This window comes from Natator depressus, chromosome 7, assembly GCF_965152275.1.
Source record: "Natator depressus isolate rNatDep1 chromosome 7, rNatDep2.hap1, whole genome shotgun sequence".
In the NCBI taxonomy this organism is placed as follows: Eukaryota; Metazoa; Chordata; order Testudines; family Cheloniidae; genus Natator; species Natator depressus.
In genome coordinates, this window is record NC_134240.1 from 18215459 (window position 1) to 18241234 (window position 25776).

Genomic DNA, 25776 nt, shown 5'->3' on the forward strand with positions numbered 1-25776 from the left:
CAATTTACCAGCCACCTGCAACCCTTGAGCTGCCCAGCTGCCGCCACTGGCAGGGGTCTCCCCTGCAGTGGCTCAGCTGTTGCACGCAGCCGGGGACCCCTCCCCTGCGGTTCCCAGCCACCGCTGCCAGTGGCAGAGGGACCCCACAGCTCCCAGCAGACAACGACGGCAGAGGAACCCCGGAGCTGCTCAGTGGCCGCGGACAGGCTGGGGGCCCTCCGCGGCCCTCCCCCATGCAGCTCCCCTGCAGCTCCCAGCCCTGGAGGGTGGCAGGGGGACCCCTCACAGCCACTAGGCAATGGGGTCCCTTGCAGCTCCCAGGCACCGCTGGGGGGCAGGGTGCTAGACCCTCCTCCCTCCCCATTTTGTCAGGGATGTTTTCAGTAAAAGTCAGGGACAGGTCACGGCTTCAGTGATTTTTTTATTTATTGCCCTTGACCCGTCAAAATCGTAGCCTTAGCCATAAAAAACGGTTACTTACTTTCTCGTAACTGTTGTTTTTCGAGATGTGTTGTTCACGCCCATTCCACATTAGGTGTGCACGTGCCGCGTGCACGAGCATCGGAAACTTTCTCCCTTAGCGGCTCCCGTCGGGCTGGCGGGCCCCCCGAGTGGCGCCATTGCGCCCCTCATATATACCCCCTCCGGCCCGACCCCCTCCAGTTCCTTCTTGCCGGCGACTCCGACAGAGGGGTAAGAGGGTGAGTGGTGGAATGGATGTGAACAGCACATCTGGAAGAACAACAGCTATGAGAAAGTAAGTAACCATTTTTTCTTCTTCGAGTGCTTGTTCACGTCCATTCCACATTAGCTGAATTACAAGCTACCTCTGGAGGAGGGCAGGAGTCACGGAACAACTGCTCGGAGGACCGCTCTGGCAACTGCCGCGTCCTCTCTGGCCTGCTGGTTGACCGCATAGTGGGTTGTGAAGGTGTGCACCGAGAACCAGGTGGCTGCTCTGCAGATCTCCTGGATCAGGACCTGTGCCAGGAACGCCATGGAAGTCGCCTGCACCCTGGTCGAGTGGGCCGTGACCGCCGGGGCCGGAACACCTGCGAGCTCACAGCACGCCCAGATGCAGCTTGTAATCCAAGACAAAATCCACTGTGCCGACACTGGGAGGCCTTTTACCCTCTCGGCCACAGCCACAAACAGCTGCACGGACTTGCGAAAGGGCTTGGTGCGCTCCAAATAGAACGCCAGCACTTGATGCACATCCAAGGTGTGCAAGCTGCGGTGACTCGGGTCCGTATGGGGTTTCGGGAAGAACACCAACAGACAAATGTCCTGGCCCAGATGAAATTGGGACACCACCTTAGGGAGGAACTTGGGGTGCGGCCGGAGCTGCACCTTGTCCTTGTGAAATACTGTGTATGGTGGCTCAGCGGTGAGGGCCCTCAGTTCGGACACCCTTCTGGCAGAGGTAATGGCAACCAGAAACGCCACCTTCCAGGAAAGGTGGAGGAAAGAACAGGTAGCAAGGGGCTCGAAAGGGGGTCCCATGAGTTTAGAAAGGACCAGGTTAAGGTTCCATGGAGGGACTGGGGGGCAGGAGTACAGGAACACCCTCTCCAACCCTTTAAGGAACTGCCCCACCATTGTGTGGGAAAACACCGAGCCCCCTGAGAACCCTGGACGGAAGGCGGAGATGGCCGCCAGGTGCACTCTGAGCGAGGACGGGGCTAGCCCTTGCTGCTTGAGGTGCAGGAGGTACTCCAGAATGGCCTGCACCGAGGCCTGGCCCGGCCGCACCTGTCAGGGTTCACACCAACACAAGAACCTTTTCCACTTGGCCATATAGGCCACCCTGGTAGAGGTTCTACTGCCAAGCAGAATCTGCTGCACAGAAAATGAGCACTGGCTCTCCAGGGCGTTTAGCCACAGAGCCTCCATGTCGTCAGGTGCGGTGACTGCAGGTCGGGGTGGAGAAGCCGCCCGCCATCCTGTGTAACGAGGTCCCTGTGTACGGGCTGGACTACTGGGGCATCCACCGACAGCTCTAGGAGCGATGTGTACCAGTGTTGGCGGGCCCAGGCTGGGGCGATGACGATCACCACCACCCTGTCCCTGCGCACCTTGAGCAGGACCTTGTGCACCAAGGGGAGCGGGGGGAAGGCATACATCAAGCCCCCTCTCCACGGGATCACAAACGCGTCCGCGAGTGAGCCCGACTGCGGCCCTGGAACCAGCAGAATCGCGGGCACTGGACGTTGGCCCTGGTGGCAAACAGATCTACCCGGGGAAACCCCCACCTGAGGAAGAGCGAAAGCACGACGTCCACCCTGAGCATCCACTCGTGCATGCAGTACGACCTGCTGAGGGAGTCCACCAGCTTGTTCTGCACCCCCGGGAGATAGGACGCCTCGAGGTGAATCGCATGGGCTATGCAAAGGTCCCAGAGGAGGAGAGCCTCGCGACAGAGTGGCGAGGAACGAGCCCTGCCCTGCTTGTTTATATAAAACATGGCAGTAGTGTTGTCTGTCAGAACTGTCATGCTGTGACCACTCAGAATGGCGTGAAAGGTCTGGCAGGAGAGACGAACCGCCCTGAGCTCCTTCACGTTGATATGGAGTGACCGCTCTGCCTTGGACCACAACCCCTGCGTCATGAGGTCCCCCAGGTGAGCCCCCCATCTGTGATCTGACACGTCCGTCACCAGTGTCAGGTCCTAAAGTGGGGCAGCAAAGGGGAGTCCAGCACATCCCTTGGGGCTGTCACTACCAAGTCCAGGGGGTCCCTGCCTGGGCGGTACACCCGAGCGAGTCACGCCTGCAGAGTCCTGAGTCTCAGTCTGGCATGCCTGACCTCGTGCGTGCATGCTGCCATGTGGCCCAGCAGCCGCAGGCAGCACCTGGCCATTGTTGTTGGAAACTGGCGCAGGGAGGCCATTGCTTGTTGGATAGCCCGGAATCGGGATACCGGAAGGCTTGCCCCAGCCTGCCCCGCTGCCAGGACCGCCCCTATGAATTCCACTCTTCGTGTGGGTACAAGCATGGACTTGGGGATATTGATCAAGAGCCCCAGCTCGCGGAACAATCTCAAGGCCACCTCCACATGGCCCCGCACCTCTGCCTCGGATCAGACCGCCGGAGCCAGTCGTCAAGGTACTGGTACACCCGGATTCTCTGCCTCCATAGGAAGGCCGCCACCACCGCCATGCACTTCATGAACACCCGTGGGGCCGCAGTTAGACCGAACGGGAGAACAGCAAACTGATAACGTTCTCGGCCCACGGTGAAGCGTAGGAACCGCTGATGTGCTGGGAAAATGGCGATATGAAAGTACTCGTCCTTCAAGTCGAGGGCGGCATACCAGTCCCCCAGATCCAGGGAAGGGATGATGATGCCCAGAGAGACCATGCAGAATCAGGCCTTGACCAGGCATTTGTTGAGCCCGTGCAGGTCTAGAATTGGGCAAAGGCCCCCTTTGGCCTTGGGGATGAGGAAATACCGGGAGTAGAACCCTTTTCCCCTTAGGCCGTGAGGCACCGCCTCTACCCGTAGCAGCGAGCGGCCTTCCTCCTCTAGGAGTTGCTCATGAGAGGGGTCCCTGAAGAGGGATGGGGAAGGGGGGTGGGAGGCGGGGAGGGAGGCGAACTGCAGCGAGTACCCATTCCGCACCGTGCATAAGACCCCACGGCCCGACGTAATGGTGGACCATCCACGGGAGAAATGGGACAGGCGGTTCAGGAAACAAAGGGACAGATCTGGTGACTGGTCTGGTACGCTGTCCTTGAGTGCACCTTCAAAAGCCTGGCTTAGTGCCCGGCGGGGGTTTGTGCTGGCCTTGGTTCTGGCCTGGCGCATTACTGTTATTATTATTGTTGTGCCGTCGCCTGTTATCCCTGCCTCGCCTACGGTAAGGCTCATGCCTATGGCGAGGCTGGTACTGGCATTGAGGGGGAGGCTGCGGCTTAAAGGGCTTCCTCTGGGTCGCCGGGGTGTGCACACCCAGCGACTTGAGCGTAGCCCGCGAGTCCTTGAGGCTATGCAGCCTCGCGTCCGTCTGATCCCAAGAAGAGCCCGGACCCTTTGAAGGGGAAGTCCTGGAGCGTACTCTAGACCTCGGGGGGCAGGCCTGACTCCTGGAGCCACACCGAGCGCCTCATGACCACCCCGACACGATTGTTCTAGCCGCCGCATCTGCCAAATCCAAGGAGGCCTGGAGAGAGGTCTTGGCTACTGCCTTGCCCTCGTCCACCAGGGCCATGAACTCCTGTTGGGAACTTTGCGGGAGGTTGTCCTTAAACTTCCCCACCGCCACCCAGGAGTTGAAATTGTGCCTGTTGAGGATGGCCTGCTGGTTAGCAATCCTCAACTGAAGGCCCCGAGATGAGTACACCTTTCTGCCAAAAAGGTCCAGGCGTTTCGCCTCCTTGGCCTTAGGGGCCAGGGCCTGCTGTCCATGGCGCTCCCTTTCGTTCACAGCCACAACCACTAGGGAGCATGGACTCAGGTGGCAGAATAGGAACTCATAGCCCTTAGATGGGGCAAAGTATTTACGCTCCACTCCTTTAGCTGTTGGAGCACTGGAGGCCGGGGTCTGCCATATAGTCTTATAGTTAGACTGAATGGTCTTAATGAGCAGGAGCGCTATTCTGGATAGCCCTTCGGGGCTCAAAATGTCTACCATGGGGTCCTCCTGCTCAACTGTCTCCTTGGCCTGCAACCCCAAATTTTGGGCAACTCTGCACAGCAGTTCCTGGTGGGCTCTATGGTCTATTGACGGAGGGCCGGATAGCTCTGTACCCGCCACCGCCTTATCGGGGGAAGACGAGGAGGTTAGCTGCTGCTCAACCCCCTCTGGTTGGTCCTCCTGCTCCCCACCTCCCGTGGCAGGGGCCCCCAGCTCAGGCTGGGGCGCGAGTCCATGGGACGGCGCCAGGCTCGATGCTGGACTCTCCAGTCTAAGCTGGGGGGATGCTGGCGGCCTGGATACTGTTGCCTCCGGCACTGTCTGGCATCAGTGCGGAGACCGGGACCGCTGCACTGAGTAACTTGCCCTGGACGGGGCCCCTTGGCGCTCCTGATAGGCCCAGGGGGTCCAGAAGAACGAATGGCCTGGCAGCCCCCATTGAGGTTGCCAGCTCCCCTGAGGATCCCTGCTGTGCGGGCCCCGGTGCGGTAGCTATAGCGGCCGGAGCCGGCGCCGGACTGCAGCGAGGCCGATCGCGAAGGCCATTGCGGTGCCAACAATCTGCGCCGGTGGAGAATGAGCAGCTCCTGGCTGACCGGGACCAGGAGTGGTACCGGAACCCCCAGGACCGGGGCCGGCGTTCCCTGGACCGGAACCGTTTGCGGGAGACCTCTGGCAAGGGCCGTCTCAACTCCTCCCGGTGCCGGTCTCTGGGTGGTGCCGGAGAGCTGCGTGCCCTTCCTGGCGCTTCTTCGCGTCGACCTGCTGCCAGTGCCACAACCTCCTTCTGGGCCGCTGGCAAGTGCGAGTCTGCGGAGTCGGAGCTCGACCGGGACCAACTCCGGGAGCGGTGCCGGGACGGTGTCTTCGAGCGGCACACCATTGCCGGCTTACCCCTTGATGGCCCCGAGGCATGGGTGCCAGAGGGTTCTCCCCATACGGGAGGGAGCTCGCCGCCGACAGCTCGATGAGGTCCTTTGTGGCCTCAAAAGGTGCCAGGCGTAGAGGGCTGATCCGTTATGCCCTTGAGCCCATCATCCGCACTGAGCTCACTTAGGTCTGGGCTCGGTGGGGCTTGTACCGCCAGGACTGCCTGTGTCAGAGCTGGTACCGCAGCCTTCCCGCTCTTGCCGGTGCTCGGTGCCTTGGGAGGCGCCAGCCTCCTGTGCGGGGAAACGACCATGCCTTCCTTTAGGCTGTGCCAGGGGCCGCACCGGGGAGGACGATTGGTGCCGGGGCCTAGCCTGGCGCTCTGGGGCTGACAGCTTACGGTGCTTCACTGGTGCTGGGTCTCCCGACGGCTCCAGGGCACTATGCACGGAGGAAGCCTGAGCAATGCAGCCTCCATCAACAGTTGCTTTAGGCGAAAGTCTCTTTCTTTCCTTGTCCTTGGCTTGAACGCCTTGCAAATCCTACACCTTTCAGTTTGATGTCCGTCCCCCAGGCAACGTAGACACAAGTCGTGGGGGTCACTAACTAGCATAGGTTTGCAGCACGTGGTGCAAGCCTTGAAGCCGTGGGCCCCATGCCCCGCAGCCGCCCGGGGCCGTGCTGGAGGCCTCCAAGCACCTAATCACTTAAGTGTTCATAATCTATATGTAAACGAACTGATAACAGCTACTCTAAAGGCTAAGGGACTGCTCTTCTACGAGAGAGAGGTTGTTCCAACGCCGTAAGAAGGAACTGGAGGGGGTCGGGCCGGCGGGGGTATATATGCGGGGTGCAGTGGCACCACTCGGGGGGCCCACCTGGAGCCGTAAGGGAAAAAGTTTCCGACACTCGTGCACACGGCGCGCACACACCTAATGTGGAATGGACATGAACAAGCACTCGAAGAAGAACTAACAGATATGACATGTAGATTTACTGTACCCTGTGGGACTCCATGACCAGCTCACATGGACAGTAACATGATTTCTATTAAGGACATTTTAGATACAGGCAGATTTTAGAGCCTCCTTTGTTGAAGGTTAAATATGACTGATTGTGTCACCTATCACGTTCTAAGGGTGGAAAAGCTGGTTCTTGCTCACTGAAAGTACACTGCGTAGCAGCTCAGAGACCTGGAACTGCCTCCTGTTACACTCTTAACTGGAGGACAGTCTCAGATGTCTGTATGTGGACGTGTCTAATTGAGGGAGGAGCTATTGATTGCATCACCGATGCACCACACTCTCCAACTGCTTGATCAGCTGAGTGCTAATGGTGTTGCTTCTGGAAGTAATCATCTGTGCTCCTAGCTGGTGATAAAGGACTTGCGTGTGATAACGTGAGGGTGAGAAATACAGTCACTCAATAACGAGACATAATAGCAACACCACAATAGCCGTCATTACCGAGGACTAGACCGTAGTCCGCCCCACATGGCTGCACTGAGGTGTAAGTGGGGAACAAGATGCTCTCCCATGCCCTGTTCAGCCGTCCCACATCTCTGCTGCAGGCATGGCGGGGAAAGCAGGGGTTGCATGCCTGAGGCTGCTCTGCCTGCACAGCCGTAAGCAGAGAGCAGAGGGAAAGAGGTGGAGAATGGAAGAAACTTGGGCTCCCCCCTGGAACGCATTGACCCGCACAGCTGAGATGGTGCGTAGAGGAGCTAGTCAGCCAGTCAGGACCAGTAGCAAATTACCACCCCTGGGAAGAAAGGAGATAGTACGGAAGGAATTATGCCTCTCTGGGGCACAGCTAATTCCCTGGGCTCTCAGTCCTCTTGGGATGGTGCAGCTATATGCCACTTCATATACAGAATGAAGCACAATCTAGCCCCACAGTCTTGCTAGGCTTTAGTGTGACTGCAACCACGCCCCCTCCATTGACTGCAGTAACATCCCATCCCAAGATCTCATGATGCAGTTCATGCATGTCACTGTACAGCAGTGGTCTCTTTACACACACAAGATCACTTTTTGAATTTAAGTGCAACCCAGGACCTACCCCGCCCTTCCCCGAGGCCCTGCAGCTTCCCCAAAGCCCTGCCCCTCTCACTTCACCCCCTGCCCCTCCGTTGCTCACTCTCCCCCATCCTCACTCACTTTCACCGAGCGGGGGCAGGTGGTTGGGGTTCGGGAGTGGGTGTGCGCTCTGGGCCGGGGCTTAGGGATTCGGAGTGTGGGAGGGGGCTCCAGGCTGGGGTTGGAAGCTCTGGGAGGGAGTTTGGGTGCAGGAGGGGGCTCTGGGCTGGGGCTGGAAGCTCTGGGAGGGAGTTTGGGTGCAGGAGGGGGTATGGGGTGTTGGCTCCGGGAGGGGCCTCAGGGCTGGGGTGTGGGCTCTCACTGGGCAGCACTTACCTCGGACAGCAGCGAAGCAGGGCTAAGGCAGGCTCCCTGACTGCTCCAGCCCCACGCCACTCCCGGAAGGGGCTAATGCACCCCTTGGGGGACATGTGGCTCCGCGCACTGCCCTCTCTGCAGACACCACCCCTGCAGCTCCCATTGGCCACAGTTCCCCACCCCTGGCCAATGGGAGCTGCGGAGGCAGTGCTTGCAGGCAGGAGCAGCGCGCGGAGACCCCTGCCCGCCCATCCACCCCCATCCCTCCTGGGGCATGCTGGCCACTTCCGGGAGCAGTGTGGTGCTGGGCGAAGGAGGGGAACCTGCATTAACAGTATCCTCGCTCCACTGCCAGACTTTAGCAGCCAGAGATCGCGATTGACTGGGAGAGTCTCCAGGATCGACCAGACAATCGCCCGGTTGGTGACCACTGCTGTATATGAACCCAACCCATTAACTCCATCCAGACACACTAACCTCAAATTAACAGCCTCCTTTGAAGCATGCTATCACATCCTGCTGCGTGGTAACTTCAGGTACATGCCGACGACTGAAAGGCGGCCACTGGAAGCTCATTACTAGGCACTTTACAAAGGTGAATAAGTATTATCCCCCCCACAGCTTGAACCTTACAGGGCATCATCCCAGCATAATAAATGCAACACCCACATGGGCAAATGAACAGCTTGCCCCGTGCTCCAGTTAGGGCACTAGCCAGCAGGAGATGCACATACAACAAAACACCATTGCCGCCAGTTCACAGAGCACAAGCACATTGCTGTAGCCAATGCTCACAAACTCCTCCCCGTGCTGGGACAGGTATCCTTGATGTAGGTCACAGCAACGTCAGCAAAGCCACCAAGCAAACCAATGGGATTGTACATTTGAATCTATCAATCTATGACAGGGCCTTAAAACAGTGAAAGCCTAGAGAGTCAGAGTAAATAGATTAAATAGTATTTAGTAATATGGAGTAAATAAGATTTAGTAATTTAGCAGCAGAAGCAGCAACTTCTCATGCTGTAATGGAAGAAACATGAGGCTGGAGAAAAGAAAGGGTTTGTAAGGGGCTAGGAATTAGAAAAGTTAAGTGTATCATACAGGTAGAGCCCCAAGTCCCTAGGATGGGAGCTACACCATGCTGATGGTCCTTGGCCTATGAATGGAACGACACTGGCATCATTTTGGGAAAGATACGTCATAGCTGTGGCTGTCAGAAAAGAGACAGAGACAAACGCTATGGCCAGGGGAGAGAAAGGAAAGGAATTTCAGCTGCAGAACTGCATTGGATCTATACAGTATGAATATCCTTCTCTCATACTGCACACATTTATATGCAGTTCACTTAGAGTTCAGAACCTGGAAGGCACACATTAGAAAGTGCCATACACTATGCAGCATCACTCATGTTCTGCCAAGCAAGACATCCAAGCTAAGACAGGCAGCCAGAGTGAGCTAATCATCATAAAGAACACCAGAAATATTGCTGGCGGGAAAACATGAGACCAATTCAAGAGTACGTGCATATTTGGGGCAATCTCTTTTGTGGTGCTCAACCAAAGATCTTTGGCAAAACTGAATTTGCTGAGTCAATGAGAAAAGAAAAAGTTATAGAGCCCCATTTTACAGGGAGTCATTCTTCCAATCATAACCACATTTTTAAATGGGGCCTTGGAATGATGGTACAGGCCAGTCTGTAACATTACAGGCTAAATATCTTCACCCAAGAAATAGTCTCCCCAGACTCTAAAATTCTGCCTGAAGTTTTTTGCAACCAAGGTTTAGAAAGTGGGCTGACAGTTCACAAGCTGCTTTTGAAAATCTACATGTATTTATACATTCTAAGGCCAGACGGAACTATTATGATAATCTAGTCTGACCCCTGTATAACACAGGCTTTACTTTCACCCAATAATTCCTGTTGCATTGAGTCCAGTTCTGGTTCAGCTAAAGTATATTTCTAGAAACACTTCGGCTTTTAATTTAAAAAAGAATTTGAGTGAAGTAGAATCCACCACATCCCTTGGTAAATTATTCCACTGGTTAATTACTGTTCAAAATGTGTACATTATTTCCAAGATGAATTTGCCTAGCTTCAGCCCACTGTGCGTGTGCATTCATGCGTGTAATACACAAATATTATTTTAAAAATACAAATACTTTAGTGAGCTCAATTTTCAGAAGTTGCCTCCAATTCTGAGTCTGAAAATATCTCCAAATGCAATTTAAAGCACTCTAACCAATAATGACTTGAGGTCATATACAAATCAGGTCCTATAAAATGTACCTGACATTATTAGCACTAACTGAAGTGAAGACACAGAAAATGGAGGCTGAGTTTATGCTCTTTTGGGAAAAGAAAAAAAAAATCAAGGTTCACATATTTTATGGTACTGTTTGGAGAAACGACTTAAAAGAAATTAACTGAGGCTGTACTGTACAATACCTGTTGCTTGATTTCACTTCTCATAACCCTTCCATGCTGAAAACACAAAACAATGCCACTGTAGCACTATTACTGTTAATTTTAGTCAACATTTGGCCTTTGCAGCCACAACCAAAAGTTAGTTATTGATTCAGGCTCTGGAGCATCCACGTGCTCCTGGAAGTCCTTGCTTACTTGAATTGATGGTGTTCTCTGGAGCTGCGGATCTTGGAAGAAAATCGTTCTGCCAGTTTCTCCAGACTCCTGGAGTACTCGAGCTCTATCTCAGCCTTTCTGCGGAAGAACTCCTGGAGGTCCTGCAGGAGCTGCAGCCGGGATTCGGACTGTTGTTCCAGACATTTGAACTGTTCCACCAACTGGGTACGGATTTCTGAACATGCACATAAGAGAGGAGAGAGAAAGAAGCATTACACAAGCAAAATGCAACAGACCCTACATGAGAATTGTCTTCACTTGCTTTGCCCCAAGCCTTGCAGTTCTTACTTTCCCCTACTAGAGTAAAACTCCCATTAAAGGGCTCAACACCCAATCCAAAGCCCACTGAAGTCAATGGGAGTCTTTCCACTGACTTCCATTGGCACTGGATTGGGCCCTGACCAAAGACTTCAGAATTTGACCCATCAGTCTCGTATAGAACATTATTCCTTGTAGAATATACAGTATTGCAAGTATATAAGTGGCTGACTTTAAAAGCCATCCAGTTGTCTTAGATAACACGAAAACTGTACCGCTATTTTTGTAATATTCCTAATACTTTCATATACTTAGAATAGGAAATAACACTGATACCTAATGACAAATGTTGACTTACTAATGGCTACTACAATAGGAGGCCAAAAACATAACAATGCCCCCCTTCAAATGCAAAGTCCTTATTTTCGTTCATTTCCCCAGTATAACTGTTGGGTCACTTAGCATTTCAAATGAATTTTTTGGCTGAGAAGGAAGCGAAGTGGAGAAGGTTCAGAAAGCCTTTCAGGACCTCCAAATTTGAGCTCATAGAACCTTGTGAAAATCATTAGCTTAATGATGATTTGCAGAGATGTGGTCATGCGAGTCTTCAGGACCCACGTGACTGATATACAATGTATTAAACAGAAATGGGGTTGGGAGGGGTGAGAGAGAGAGAAAATTCTGTTTTTAATGTATCTGTGCCACACCTATCACGATGGTATTTTAACACCTATTATATCCTATATAAATGAATATTCTTTAAGAATTAGATAAAGCCGTGCTTTCATCCTGACACTGATCTAGTTCTATCTGTAGCTGATAGCATCAGCCACATTAAGTAATGTATCCTCTTCAGCAAATCAGAACTATCTGCGAAGTCTGTTTTACATGATGTATCTCCTTTTTATATGCTGGAGAAGTACTGTTTCCTTTTACCATTTTCGTTTTGACAAGACTTTTATCTTGTGCTGTGAAAGATCAATTGCATTTTTTCCAACTCCCACTTCTTAGCCTCTTACATAATGTAACTGAGGCTAGAAATCTCTTAAACAGAACTGATTCTTGGAAGCTAAGCAAGCAGAATTGGCACAGGGAAAATATGGCTCACTCAACCTATTAGACAATTTGCCTCTCAGTGCAAGACAAGCATTATGGCATCCGTGGCACTGGGTGTGGGTGTGAGGAAAGCAAACCTTCCCAATTGCTGCTAAAACGTTTGAAAGGTTTATAGCCAAGGATTTTTGTTAATGGTTTTTTAAAGGGGTGAAAAATCTGGGAAGGCTGTAAGCAGGAAGTGGTTGTTCTTTCTTTCAGAGATTGCAACTAAGCTTGCTGCCTGGAGGGAGGAGAGAGCCCTTGAAGGAGAAAACAGAAAGAGCTCAAAGTGGGGTGGGGGGGAAATCAGGCTAGATAACAGGAACATTTCTTAAGAGTGATAACAATTAGAGCCAGCCACGTCAACATCTAAAGGAGGCAGCTGCATAATGGAGGCACCTAACAAAGGAAGCTAGAATCGGAAGCTAAAGATGAAAACTTGTTTCATGAGATTAGCATCTGCTCCCTGTCTTGTGGGGGGTCAAGACTGCTCCCTAAAGTTACTGTCTACACTGCAACTGGGAGCATGCCTCCCAGCCCAGGCTGACAGACACTTGCTAGCTCGGCACAAGCTTAATGTGCTAAAATTAGCATGGATGTTGCGTGGCCTGGGTGGCAGTACAGGCTAGCCGCCCGACTACAAGCCTGCCTGACCCGGGCCAGGAGCTTGCTTCCAGCTGCAGTGCAGTCATATCCGAAGAGGCCAGAATTTCAAAGCTAGACATACACAACTGGGTGTATGTAAACATACAGGCCTGTAGCCAAGTATGCATATGCACGGGGCCAGCTGGGCACTTTACCTGGCATGTGCAGATATCCAATTTGTATCTTCATATCAGGTATTCTCAAATGTACGCAGACAACTGCATGTGCCTAAACCTTCAAAATCTAGTCCTATAATTTCCCCGGTACAAATGGTATGAAGAAAATGTCCTACATGATGCAGGAGCCAACCCAGAACCATTTTAGCCAAACCATCCACAGAAATTTTACAAGTACAGAGAAAAGGAGTACTTGTGGCACCTTAGAGACTAACCAATTTATTTGAGCATAAGCTTTCGTGAGCTCACGAAAGCTTATGCTCAAATAAATTGGTTAGTCTCTAAGGTGCCACAAGTACTCCTTTTCTTTTTGCGAATACAGACTAACACGGCTGTTACTCTGAAACAAGTACAGAGGACATTTTAAAAATACATAATTTATTTTTATTGAGATTTGTGTATTGAGATTTTTTTTAAACTCAATCAATTTAGCTGCCTGCATCCAAGTTAAATAGGATGTGTCTGCATATTGTATATTGCAAAAAGCTAATAGCCAAGTACAGCATTAAGCCTGTATCCTCCATATCTTATGTACTGAGCTGGAATTCTTATCTCCCTACATTGTCATTCTCAGGTGTAGATTGTGACAAAAGGACCCAGCTCATGGCAGGAGCGTCTTAGGGAAGGCATTATGACTCAGGGATCCACAATTCCCTCCCTGCTCCTCCATTGCTCTAAAGGGTGCAATAAATTGCTGCTGGCCTAATACCAGCCCAAAGACTCCCATCCCTTCCCCCTTGTATTAGCTAAGTTCTCTCCTTACTCCAGAGGACTAGAAATTTACAAACCAACTCTCCTGCAGTGGCTAACCTCTGCAGCCCAAAACAAAAACAAAAAAAACAAAAAAAAAAAAGGACTGCTAGGTGGCACCTTACAGACTAACAAATTTATTTGAGCATAGGGTACAGATGTGGGGACCTGCATGAAAGACCCCCTAAACTTATTCTTACCAGTTTAAGTTAAAAACTTCCCCAAGGTACAAACTTTGCCTTGTCCTTGAACTGTATGCTGCCACCACCAAGTGCTTAAACAAAGAACAGGAAAAGAGCCCACTTGGAGACACCTTCCCCCAAAATATCCCCCAAGCCCTACATCCCCTTTCCTGGGGAAGGCTTGATAAGAATCCTCACCAATTTGTACAGGTGAACACAGACCCAAACCCTTGGATCTTAGGAACAATGAAAAATCAATCAGGTTCTTAAAATGCAGCCCAGTACATTTGGGGATGGAGCCAAGGATCCGCACATTCCCTATTATTCCCAGATCACCAGCTTCTTATTCTTCCTTACGCCCCTGAGCAGTTGTGCAGGCTGAGGGGTGATTCAACCCTTAGTACAGTAAAATGGCCCCTGATTCTGATTGCCTCTGGGTGCTGCTGCAGTATAAATAATACCCAACTCACTACAGAGCTATTTACTCTTAATGTTAGGGAGAAATATGTGAATTTTTTAAAAATGTTGTAGCCCAGATCCTCAGCTAATATCTAATCGATGTAGCACAAATAAAATCAGAATTAGGCTGATTTATACCAGCAGAGGATCTGGCCCAATTTCTTTTTGCAGGTTTACTCTTTTGAAGTCAGTGGACTTGCATCCACGACACCAGGAGTCAACTTGCCCCATTCATCCACAACACAGGACATATTACATTCCATCATGACAACAGCCTAAGTCGCATGGATATCGCAAGTCCCAGCCTATGCACTGCGCTAAGCGAATCTGAATACCCACACGCACACAAAGGGACCAGAAATGCAATTTGTCATTATTGGGAAAAGTGCTGCATCAAGGCTCATTGAACTGACTGGTCTGAAATTTCATTTCAACAGCACATCTCACAGGCTTCATTATCAGCAAAGTGGCACGTTGGCAAGACAGCGAAGGAAGATTGATAGTCTGGGATGCTTCTGGAGTTCAAATGCTTTGGCATGCATAACGTAAATGTGGGGCTTTTTGTTCTGCCAGCACTAACCCCACAAAGTGGAAGGGATTTCCAAAAAAATTATATTTTGGTAGAACTAAAATGGAAAATTTTAGCTTCCCTCATGCCTGCCTGTAAGGCTCTTGTCAATTTCGCTTTCTCCCCGCAGGCATAAAGCAAACCTGGCAAGACCCTTCTGCAGGCTGCCTGGGAAGCGGTCATTTTAAATTTTCCCAATGGAAAAATCAAAAGTTTTCAGCAAATTTTTTCAATTGTGTGTGAAAAGGGCATTTCCATTTTTCCTAATGAAAAATTTCCAACCCGTTCCAGTAAACTTCATTTCGTAAGCTCCAGTGCATTTTTAGCAAGGTCATCACCACCTGACACACAAAGGAGAGACTAATACAAGGAGACCTTTGTGGCTGGCAGTGGGGATTCTTTTTTAATATCCGCTCTTGGTGTCCCAATGCCACAAAACTCTGAGTACCTCCTGCGATAGGGTCAGCATCCTCTCCTTCCACTGATTTCAATGGGAGTTAAAGGTACTCAGTGTCCTGCAGGAAGTGGCAGGATACGGACCAAAACGCAGCTCTTTGGTACTTTGCTGACTGGATGCCTTCGTGGCTGCAGCAGTAGCTGTACTTTCTAGATGCACTGGGTCCAGACTGTATCACGTTAAAATGTCACAGAAACCCCCTTGGGGCTGCCAACTGATGTACCAAGACTACTTCTGCCCCTGCTTTCCCTGCCAGCTTGGGACTCCAGCACCCTGTCTTGTTGAGCCAGACATGCCAGTCTGCTCCAACACAGACCCAGGGTCTGAGCCAAGCGCACCAAAGCTGCATACTTAACTGAAAACAACTTAAGAAGTGTTCCTGTCTTTTACACTCAGATGCCCAATGGACCAATGGGGTCCAAACCCCAAATAAATCCGTTTTACCCTGTATAAAGCTTATACAGGGTAAACGCATAAATTGTTCGCCCTCTAGAACACTGATAGAGAGATATGCACAGCTGTTTGCCTCCCCCACACATTCCCCCAGGTATTAATACATACTCTGGGTTAATTAATAAGTAAAAAGTGATTTTACTAAATACAGAAAGTAGGATTTAAGTGGTTCCAAGTAATAGCAGACGGAACAACGTGAATTACCAAGCAAAATAAAATAGAACACGCCAGTCTATATCTAATACAGTAAGAAATAACTGAATACAGATAAAATCCTCACCCTTAGAGGAATTCCAGTAAGCTTCCCCTAGTCTCCTTCTAGTCTGGGTCTAGCAATCACTCACACCCCCTGTAGTTACTGTCCTTTGTTCCAGTTTCTTTCAGGTAACCTTGGGGGTGGAGAGGCTCTCTCTTTAGCCAGCTGAAGACAAAATGGAGGGGTCTCCCACGGGCTTAAATAAACTTTCTCTTGTGGGTGGAGACCCCCTCCTCTCTCCTATGCAAAATCCAGCTCCAAGATGGAGTTTTGGAGTCGCATGGGCAAGTCACATGTCCATACATGACTCCGTTTTTACAGGCAGCAGCCATTGCTTACCTGCTACCTTGAACGTCCTCATGTAGACTTCTTATGTGAATTGGAGCCTTCCAAGATCCATTGTCCCTTAAGTGCTTCTTGATTGGGCACTTAATTTGCACATTTCTGTCTCAAGAAGCTGACCAAATGTTTTACCAAGGCTACTTAAAAATCAAGCCAGTACACAGCCAATATTCATAACTTCAAATACAAAAATGATACATGCATACGAATAGGATTAATAGATTCAGTAGGTCATAACCTTTACAGAGATATATTACATGGCCTATGTAGCATAAAACATATTCTAGTTATGACATATATACATTCATAAGCATATTTCCATAAAGCCTTATGAGGGGCACCATCACAATCTGTACAAAGATAATACAACAATATCATCTCAACACCTCAAACAACATGAAGGTGAGCCCACAAGCATGCACATGAGCGTGAGTGTGTATATATTTTTATTTGTATGCTAGACCTCAATCTTTTTGAAGTATCACAGAATCATAGTACTTTGTAAGGCTGGAACAAACTCCTATCTTAATCCTATTAGGATAAAATGATCAACAAGAACAGAGAGTTTTCCCTATGCCACTAGTACTGAATGCATCCCAGTCTATCTGGCTTTGTTTCGTGTCACTTACCAAACACAAGCTAAGAGAGCTTGCCACCACTTCTGCTTCTGGTGCACTGCCCAGTGTTACTGCAGGGTTATTGTTTATCAAAAGAACACTCCTAAAAGCTTCAGAGAAAACTTGACTTGCATTTAGTGGTGGCCTCCATAAAAAGCCTCCGAAATCAACATTCATATGTAACATATGGAACTATTCCTGGGCCTCAGATGTGCCTGAAACAATTAGACACAGAACCAGTTAGGATGACCATACATCCTGTTTTGGCCGGGACAGTCCCCTTTTAAGCCCTGTCCCAGACGTTCTGACTTTTTTGGCAAAAATGGACATTTGTCCCATTTGCTCTTGCCAACCAACCAGTTTTGCCAAAAAGGTGGGGAGCACCTCCAGAGGGGCATGGACGAACATTCAGGGTTACTACCTGGCTGGTATTTGTCCATCCTGGCTGGGGTTTGTTTGTTTTTTATGGATTTTTCCAGTTGTCAGGAAAATAAATTTCATCTCCTGGGGCTTGTTTACATGGGTCTAAAGATTTGCATTATCACCACAGTACACTGGGATATCCAATGTTAAAACTTCCTGCATCCTACTGAAGATGCTGCAGTGCTCCCACTTCCGCAGTTTAAGCGATAACAGATCAAAACTGCTGAAAATACAGCAGCTGTCTGCCCACCAACACACAAGCGCACCGCGCGTGTGCGAGAGAGAGAGAGGGTTTGGGTCACTAAGTGGCTGTTGAAGTGGGGGTTGCAAACTTGCCTTGTGGTTAGGGTTACAATGGGCTTGCCTTGTGGGGGGAGGGAAGGGGCGGGTGTTGCTGGGGTTTTTTTGCATTTCAAAGGTGATAGCCCTAGGTGCTGGGGTTTGGGCTGTCAGCCCCTGGGGGCAGGGATCAGGCCAGCCCTGCAGGGGTCGGGGAGTTCAGGCAAGCCCCGCACAATGTCCTGGTTTTCCTTTGGGAAATATGGTCAACCTAGAACATGACACGCTCAGCATGTCAGCATATACACATTTAAGTCACCTCATATCAGCAATTTATTGTTGGCTGCTGATCTAAGAGAGGCTTCTCACTTTCACCCCTACCACTTGGTGTTTAAAGAAGAGTGTCTGGAGAGCATACAAGTGCTAGAGAATTTGTATCAGGTGGAATTACTTGTGCTTGTCTAACTCCCCACCTAAGGATCTGCCGCCAGGCTGCAAAAGAAAATCCAAGGAGCTACAAAATCAAGTGTGAGCGCAGCGTCTCTTGCTTATGCCTGTAGCCTCTTACGGTGAATTAGTAACAGTCTCCAGGAACACCTACTTTCTCTAGTTCTGTACATATTTGCTGGAAACCTGCTCTTTTTTTTTTTATTTAAGTTGCTGCTCACTGGCTAGCTAAAAATTGCAAGGTGAAACAGCTGTTTTGACATACAGCTACTGGTGCATCTGCAGTACATGCCACGGCCCATTTGTTTGACTTAGGCTGGTTCATTTGAGAAGGTCCACAGCACAGTCAAGCAGCCTTTCTAATTTCTGGTCATGTATCTCCTTTTCTCAGGTTTCTGCTGGAGTAGGGAAGGGATGTTCTCTCTCATGCTCTGGCTGTCCGGAGAAATGCTGGTGGAACAATATTTGCTTCAATCCTGCAGCCTCTCATTTTCTGAGTAACGGCTGTGGGGATCCAACACCCAACCCATACATTATTGGGCACCTCTGCTGTCGTGTTCCTGTACCAGATATGGACTGGCCACGGAGCTTGCTTATACACACCAGATGTGTTCATCATAAGATCCTTGAATGCTCTGGCTGGTACGGCTGACGTTCATTTAAATCAGAGATGGGCAAGCTACGGCCCGCAGGACCGTCCTGCCTGGCCCTTGAGCTACCCACCGGGGAGGCTAGCCCCTGGCCCCTCTCCCAGGCAGCGCTCTGGGCGGCGGGGCTGCACGCTCCTGCAGGTCAGCGCGACAGCGTGTCTGGCTCCGGCCGGGCGGCGCGGCTCCAGACATGCTGTTCTGAGCAGCATGGTAAGGGGGCCAGGGCCAGTGGGCAGTCATGGGGCAGGAAGCAGGGGGCGGTTGGATAGGCGTGGGAGTCCCGGGGTGGGGGGGCTGTCAGGAGGCGGGGGGTCCCAGGATGGGGCGGTCAGGGGACAAGGAGCTGGGGGGGTTGGATGGGTGGGAGGTGACAGATAGGGGGTGGGGGCCAAGCTGTTTGGGGAGGCACAGCCTTCCCTACCCAGCCCTCCATACAGTTTTGCAACCCCAATGTGGCCCTCGGGCCAAAAAATTTGCCCACGCCTGATTTAAATAAAAAGACTTTTATACACAATGCCACCTAGTGGTTGAACAGTATTATGCAGTTTAGCATTCCATTACATCTCTCCCTTTAAGTTCTACATTCCTATCCTTTACAATATTTACACTATCACACAGTCTTTGAAGTTCAGTACGTATCAGTCTGTTAAATGTCTCTGAATCATACTGATTTTCTAATTACATGACCAGAACATGTAACAAACTTGGTCATCTGGCTGTCCATTAGTTGCAATGACTGGTTGTGGTCGGTTTGGAACCCTTGAGTCATTGTCTTGTTCCGCGTTGGCCCTGTTGACTGCTCTCTTTCTGAGGAACAAACTGTAGATGTTGATGGTTTCTGTTGAACTCTCCACTGTCAGTCTTGATCACATATGTTTCGGATGCTTTATGCTTTTTGTTCACAACAGCTGGAGCTGTCCATCCTTTTTCTCCACCCAATTTGACATGAAGATGGACACCAGCTTCTAGACCTGGCAGTACTCCGAGTGGCTGTTCTAAAAGTGTTCATAAACTCTTATCTTTTTTATCTGATTTGGCGACTCTCTTCATGTCTGGCCACTTTGGAAACAGGTATTTTCCAGAGTTGGAACAGTAGTTCTCAGTTGCCTTCCCTTCAGCAGTTGTGCTGCACTATATCTAGTAGCCACTATTGGTGTTGATCTGTGAGGAATGGATCTTCCTGCTGGACTTTTTTTTTGGGGGGGGGGGGAAGGGGGGAGAGGCTGTCTGTACAGTTCTCTTGTCCTCTCCATTTGTTTGTAGATAATGGGGACTGCTATTAATATCATCAAAGTCATATTTCATTTGGAATTATTTAAATTCTGCTGCAATGAATTGTGGTCCACTGTCCATAATATGAGTCAACTCCCTGACTGCTTTGGTATGGCAAACAACTGCAAAATGTCTATATTACATGCATGTACTACACCGTGTGCCTATGGCTGGATATGCATCATTTCTTGGGATATGATTTTTTCCACACCTTGCACGTGTAGGTTGGAATTTGTCCCTCTTAGCCTGGGAGTTTTCTCGCCTTGCCTCAGGGGTTTTTGATAATGACTTTTATCACTCAAGAGTCTATTTTTAGCTTCTAAGCTAGTTTCAGGTTTGTCAAGTTGCTCCTGCCTTTTGTTCTGTTGTTTGAGTGCTTCTGACTGTTTTGCTAGCTGTATAGCTATGACTAGGGTTAAATTTTTCTTCAATTGTAGCTGCTGTGAAATGTTTTTCATCTGTTAACCCAATAACCAGCCTGTCTCTGTGATTTTGGGGAATTCAAAACATGAAAATATCAGTTTTCAGCCAATGTCTGCAAAGCTCATATAAAATATGCAACATTTTCCCCTGCTTCTTGAATTCTTTTGTTGGAAACATGTTTTTGCATCAACCACATTTCTCTGAGGTATAAAGTATACATCCAACATAGTCATCTTTGTGAGTGTCTTCAGTAAAGTCAAAGGATTTAAGGACATGCTCTGCCAGCTTCCCCATAGCGTACTTGGAAGATGATATCTGTATATCTCCAGTTTCTTTGTGCAGCTTGGTAGCAATGCGACATCTTGCAAAATACTGTTTCCAGCCTCTTCATTCTGAAGGTTTGTCAAAGCTGAAGTTCTCTGGGGCACTGAAAAGTGGCACACCGGTGAGATCCTACAACCTTTGTTGATTTGTTCCTTCTGTTTGCAACTTCTTTTGCTGTTCTTCATTTACTCCTGACTCCATGTCATGTTTCTCTGTGCCAGATATGGACTGGCTACAGAGCTTCCTTATACATACCAGATGTGTTCATCACAAGATCCTTTAATGCTCTGCCAAGTACGGCTCAGGTTCATTTAAATCAGGTATTTTACATAGTGCCACCTAGTGGCTAAATAGTATAACAGCTCAGCATTCCATTACAACCACTATCCAGTGGGATCATCTGGACAAAGCCTACCTGATCAATTTCCTGCAACTGGAAGGTGTAATTAGCGACAGACTTAAGTTTTTCCTGTCTTACGCTTTCTACCCTTCTATTTTGGGACTGTCTACAGGTATCTGGGGTGACAGATTCTCTTCTTTCCTGACTCTGTTGACCTATCATCCAATAATCCCCTTGACAACAACAGTAACGAAGTCTTACTATCTCTCATTAGTGTAATTCCCAGTACTATTTCCACTTACATTATCCTCTGACTCTCAGTAACAAGGACCTAGGGCAAATATCATGGAGAAAGTGGCAGGGGACTTTAGATTAGATAACCTCCTTTATTTTATTGTTTTCAGAACTATTTGTTTCTCCACATCTTGTTCATCAGCACAGTTTAAACCTATGGTCTCCAGCACTGAAGCCATGTGCCTCTACCACTTGAGTGGGTAGCAGCAACACTCTCCTGTCCTCTGTGTGGACTAACCACGTGAGATAGACATGACACACACGGTGCATACATGTGGTGTTGTCTTTTAATCTAACCTTGGATAGGTAGGACTGGGTGAGGACAGCTCCAATGGCAAATATAAAGGAGGGTTCTGTATGTGCGAAGAACAGCAGGAGATACAGTAAAACACTGGATGTAGGTCATCTCTAAGAAAACAACTTCAAAATGAAAGCAGAAAAAAGTTTCACTGTGAATGGAAATTCTCACTTGAAATTGCCTCTATTGGATCCTGAACAGATATCTTATTAAACAACAATACTGCAAAGAACAGTCAGAAATTCGGGGGGAAAAGGACGCCCAAATATGCTGTGTACTGCTGAGAGGTGAACTTCCTGTTCACAGCTTTATGGACAATTTTCAAGACATTAAAATTCTTGAGAGCCCCAGTAAAACATCTTTGAGGAGGCTAAAACGGCCATTTCAATAACCAGAAAGAGAGTTTGATCTTTTTCAATAATACCCTTTAGATTGCAAAGATCTCAAAAGTGTGAACTTTCTTAAACGCCTGGCAGGTGAACTGTAAAAGCCGCAAAGAATGTGCGGGAAGAAGGACACCTGCAGAAGCCTCATCAGCTAACATAATGACTGCAATAATGGAACTGGAGGCTTCAGGCTGAGCAACGGTCACCAAAAAAGCAAAAGATCCTCAAAAACAATGAACATACTCAAAAAAGAAAAGTAACCCCAAAGTTAATCAGGCAGCTTACGGTGGGATCCTCCTTGTGCTAAACAGAAGAGCAAGCTCATTAATGCAGTCCAATTACTTGTAACTCTACTTGAATCCATTCTACGTTGCTGACTCACATTAGTTACAGGACTGGAGTTTTCTTCTGTAGCAGACAATGGAGTAGACTCTAAATGGTTTTCTTAAAACAACTTTCACTTTGGTCCACTCATTATATCGTGCCCTCTTCATAACACCATCCTTAGGAGGGCAAGTGTGATCCATTGTAGGCTTTTGTAGGAGAGTAGCCAGCCACCTGCTTTAGACTCCTGCCTCTTTTTTTTGTTTTAAATTACTCCAGAAGAATTTTCCCCTCTGCTTCTAGCACCCAACATACCCAACTGCTAGCCAGACCCTAGGGCAGACTCTTCCTAGAGCACCCTATCTAGTAGCTGAGCTCACTGCATGCGTGTCCTGCATATTACTGCAACCGAGACTGGAAAGCAAAACTTCATGGTCCATAACTCTTGGTGTCGTAACTAATTGTAACGAAATGTAGTATATCTGAGCACCAAGGAAAAGTAAATAGGTAGGAAGGGTTCAAAACCAACACCTAGATGTGAACAACCCCTGAACTTTGGGAAAAATTCAGATCTAGACTCAGTTCAGCATTTGACAGCTGGCTGCTGAATCCATAATGGGCCCAACCAAAACTCAGACTGAAATGGCTCATTACTGCTACAGTTCTTCCTTATACAGCACTGACCTTGATGAGAGGCCAACAGAATAGTACATCCATTGGATATGAAATAACAACATGTCTGTACCTCAAACCTATTCAGTTCACTTCATGTATTCAAATAATAACACCAATTCCTGAAAGGTGTCCTGATGGCGTGAGCTGTGCATGCATTGCCTACACTACCCCCGCTTCTCATCCCAGCTCACACCTGACCTACATCTGATATAAAACACAATAATGCTACAAACAAGGATCAGAAAAGCGAAGAGTTTCTAGGATCAGAGGCAAACAGTGGCTTGTAAATGAGCTGAGCGCTGAATAGCTCCCACCTCAGTCAGGGAGAGGCTGCTTAGCCAGACAGACTCCCTCGTGACTTACCTAGAGCTGCCTACACAAAATGAGAATACCAGCTCATGTCTTAGCTGCAGAATGCACAAAGATATACTCGATCAGTGGTTCTGAACCAGGAGGTACACAGAGGTCTTCCAAGGGGAACATCAACTCACCTAGATATTTGCCTAGTTTTACAACAGGCTACATAAAAAGCACTAGCAAAGTCAGTACAAACTAAAATTTCATACAGACAAGGACTTGTTTATACTGCTTTATATGCTATACACTGAAATGGAAGTACAATATTTATATTCCAAATGATTTATTTTAAAATGATATGATAAAAATGAGAAAGTAAGCAATTTTTCAGTACTAGTGTGCTGAGACATTTTTGTATTTTGTAAGCAAGTAGTTTTTAAGTGAGGTGAAACTTGGGGTACACAAGACAAATCAGCCACCTTAAAGGGGTAGAGTACTCTGGAAAGGTTGAGAGCCAGCCGCTGTACTAGATGAAGGGGAGCTCATTTGAGGCACATAAGCTATGCCACACACACCCGATTCAAATTTAAAAAACAAAAACCTAATGGCTACTAAAGGATGAAAAAAAGCAAACTAAATGCGGATTGACAATGAGATCTCAGAACAAACCAATATCCAAGGGTTTTGGTCTTAAAGCTAGCAAACAACTCCTTTCTACCTCATCTTGCATTATGAAGGATTCCAGGACACTGATCAAATATCTGCATATGCCACAGTCCTCACACACACACACACACACCCCCGCCCCCATTTTTATTCTCCACTGAAATGGAGCAACCTCTGGAATGGAACACAGAAGCTTAACAATGCACAGCAAGTCTACATAACTGGTTTTGTAAGTGACAAATACCATACTCTATTGCAGGGGTTCTCAATCTTTTTCTTTCGGAGCCCCCCAACATGCTATAAAAACTCTAGGCCCACTTGTGCCACAACAATTGTTTTTCTGCATATAAAAGCCAGCGCTGGCATTAGGGGGTAGCAAGTGAGCCAATTACCTGGGGCTCCAAGCCACAGGGGGCCACATGAAGCTAAGTTGCTCTGGCTTCAGCTTCAACCCCGGGTGGCAGGGCCTGGATCTTTAATGACCTTGTGGGGGAACTTTGGCTTTCTGCCTTGGGCCCCAGCAAGTCTAATGCTGGCCCTGCTTGGCAGACCCCCTGAAACCTGCTCATGGACCCTCAGGGGGCCCTGGACCTCTGGTTGAGACCACTGCTCTATTGGAACTGCTGCAGGAATTTTGGTAGGTAGAATTTAGTAACCATAACTGAAAGCTGGACCAGGACACCACCCCAGTAGGCTAAAGTCCCAACTGGGGGAGGGGGCGAAAGAGTCCTTTAATGACCATAAGTATCCAGTAAGTCAAATTTAATCTCATAAAAAATTATACCTCAGCATCCCTTACATCATGCTCATACGTTCATAGACTTTAAGGTCAGAAGGGACCCTCATGATCATCTAGTTTGATCTCCTACATATTGCAGGCCACAGAACCCCACCCACTCACTCTTGTAATAGACCCCTAACCTCTGGCTGAGTTACTGAAGTCCTCAAATTATGGTATAAAGCAGTGCTCCCCAAACTTTTCAGGCACCCCCCCCTTACCCCTACCCCCGGGAGCCGGGGCCACGGCTTCAGGGGGCATGCGTACGGGGTAAGGGGGCCAAGGGTGGGGCAGCAGCTGGGGGTGGGGCAGGGGCTGAGCCGCAGCAGAGGCCAGCAGCCAGGGCCGCGGTTGAGGCTGGGACCGGGCACAGGGCCGGGCACCAGGGCTGCAGCCGGGGGCAGGGGCGGAGCAGAGCTGGGCTGGATGTGCTCCCTCCCCACCTCTTGTGTGGGCTGGCCTGCGCCCCACCACACACCCCACCTCCTGAACATTCTTCCGTGTCCCCTAGTGGGGCACGCCCCACAGTTTGGAGACCACCAGTTTAAAGACTTCAAGTTACAGAGAATTCACCATTTACACTAGTTTAAACCTGCAAGTGAGCTGTGCCCCATGCTGCAGAGGAAGGCGAAAAAACCCCATGGTCTCTGCCAATCTGATCCAGGGGGGAAATTCCTTCCCAACCCCAAATATGGTGATCCAGATACATGTGGGCAAGACCCACCAGATACATGGGCAAGAATTCTCTGTAGTAACTCAGAGCCCTCAGAGTGTCCCGTCTCTGGCCATTGGGGATTTTTGCTACTGGCATTCGCTGATGGGCCACATGCCATTGTAGGCAGACCTGTCATACCATCCCCTCCATAAACTTATCAAGCTCAGTCTTGAAGCCAGTTAGGTTTTTTGCCCCCACTGCTCCCCTTGGAAGGTTGTTCCAGAACTTTACTCTTCTGATGGTTAGAAATGCTGGGGCCTTGCTTTCTTATGGTTTCAGTGAGAAGAGACCACCTACTAATTCACCACTGCCTCCAACTTTTTGGGTTTTTCCTCTTGGAGACCTCATATCCAAATAATGACAAGACCAAAGCCTTATAAATTAT

General features: G+C 49.0%; 1 protein-coding gene across 2 annotated transcripts in view; it reads right to left on the bottom strand.

Annotated features, from left to right (window-relative positions):
• SRGAP3 (SLIT-ROBO Rho GTPase activating protein 3) overlaps positions 1–25776 on the bottom strand; it is a 221342-nt gene that overhangs the window by 94936 nt on the left and 100630 nt on the right. For both annotated transcript variants that reach the window (XM_074957557.1, XM_074957558.1), the window contains exon 2: positions 10522–10717. In XM_074957557.1, coding sequence (XP_074813658.1) covers positions 10522–10717 — 196 coding nt within the window. The remainder of the gene's footprint in view (positions 1–10521; positions 10718–25776) is intronic.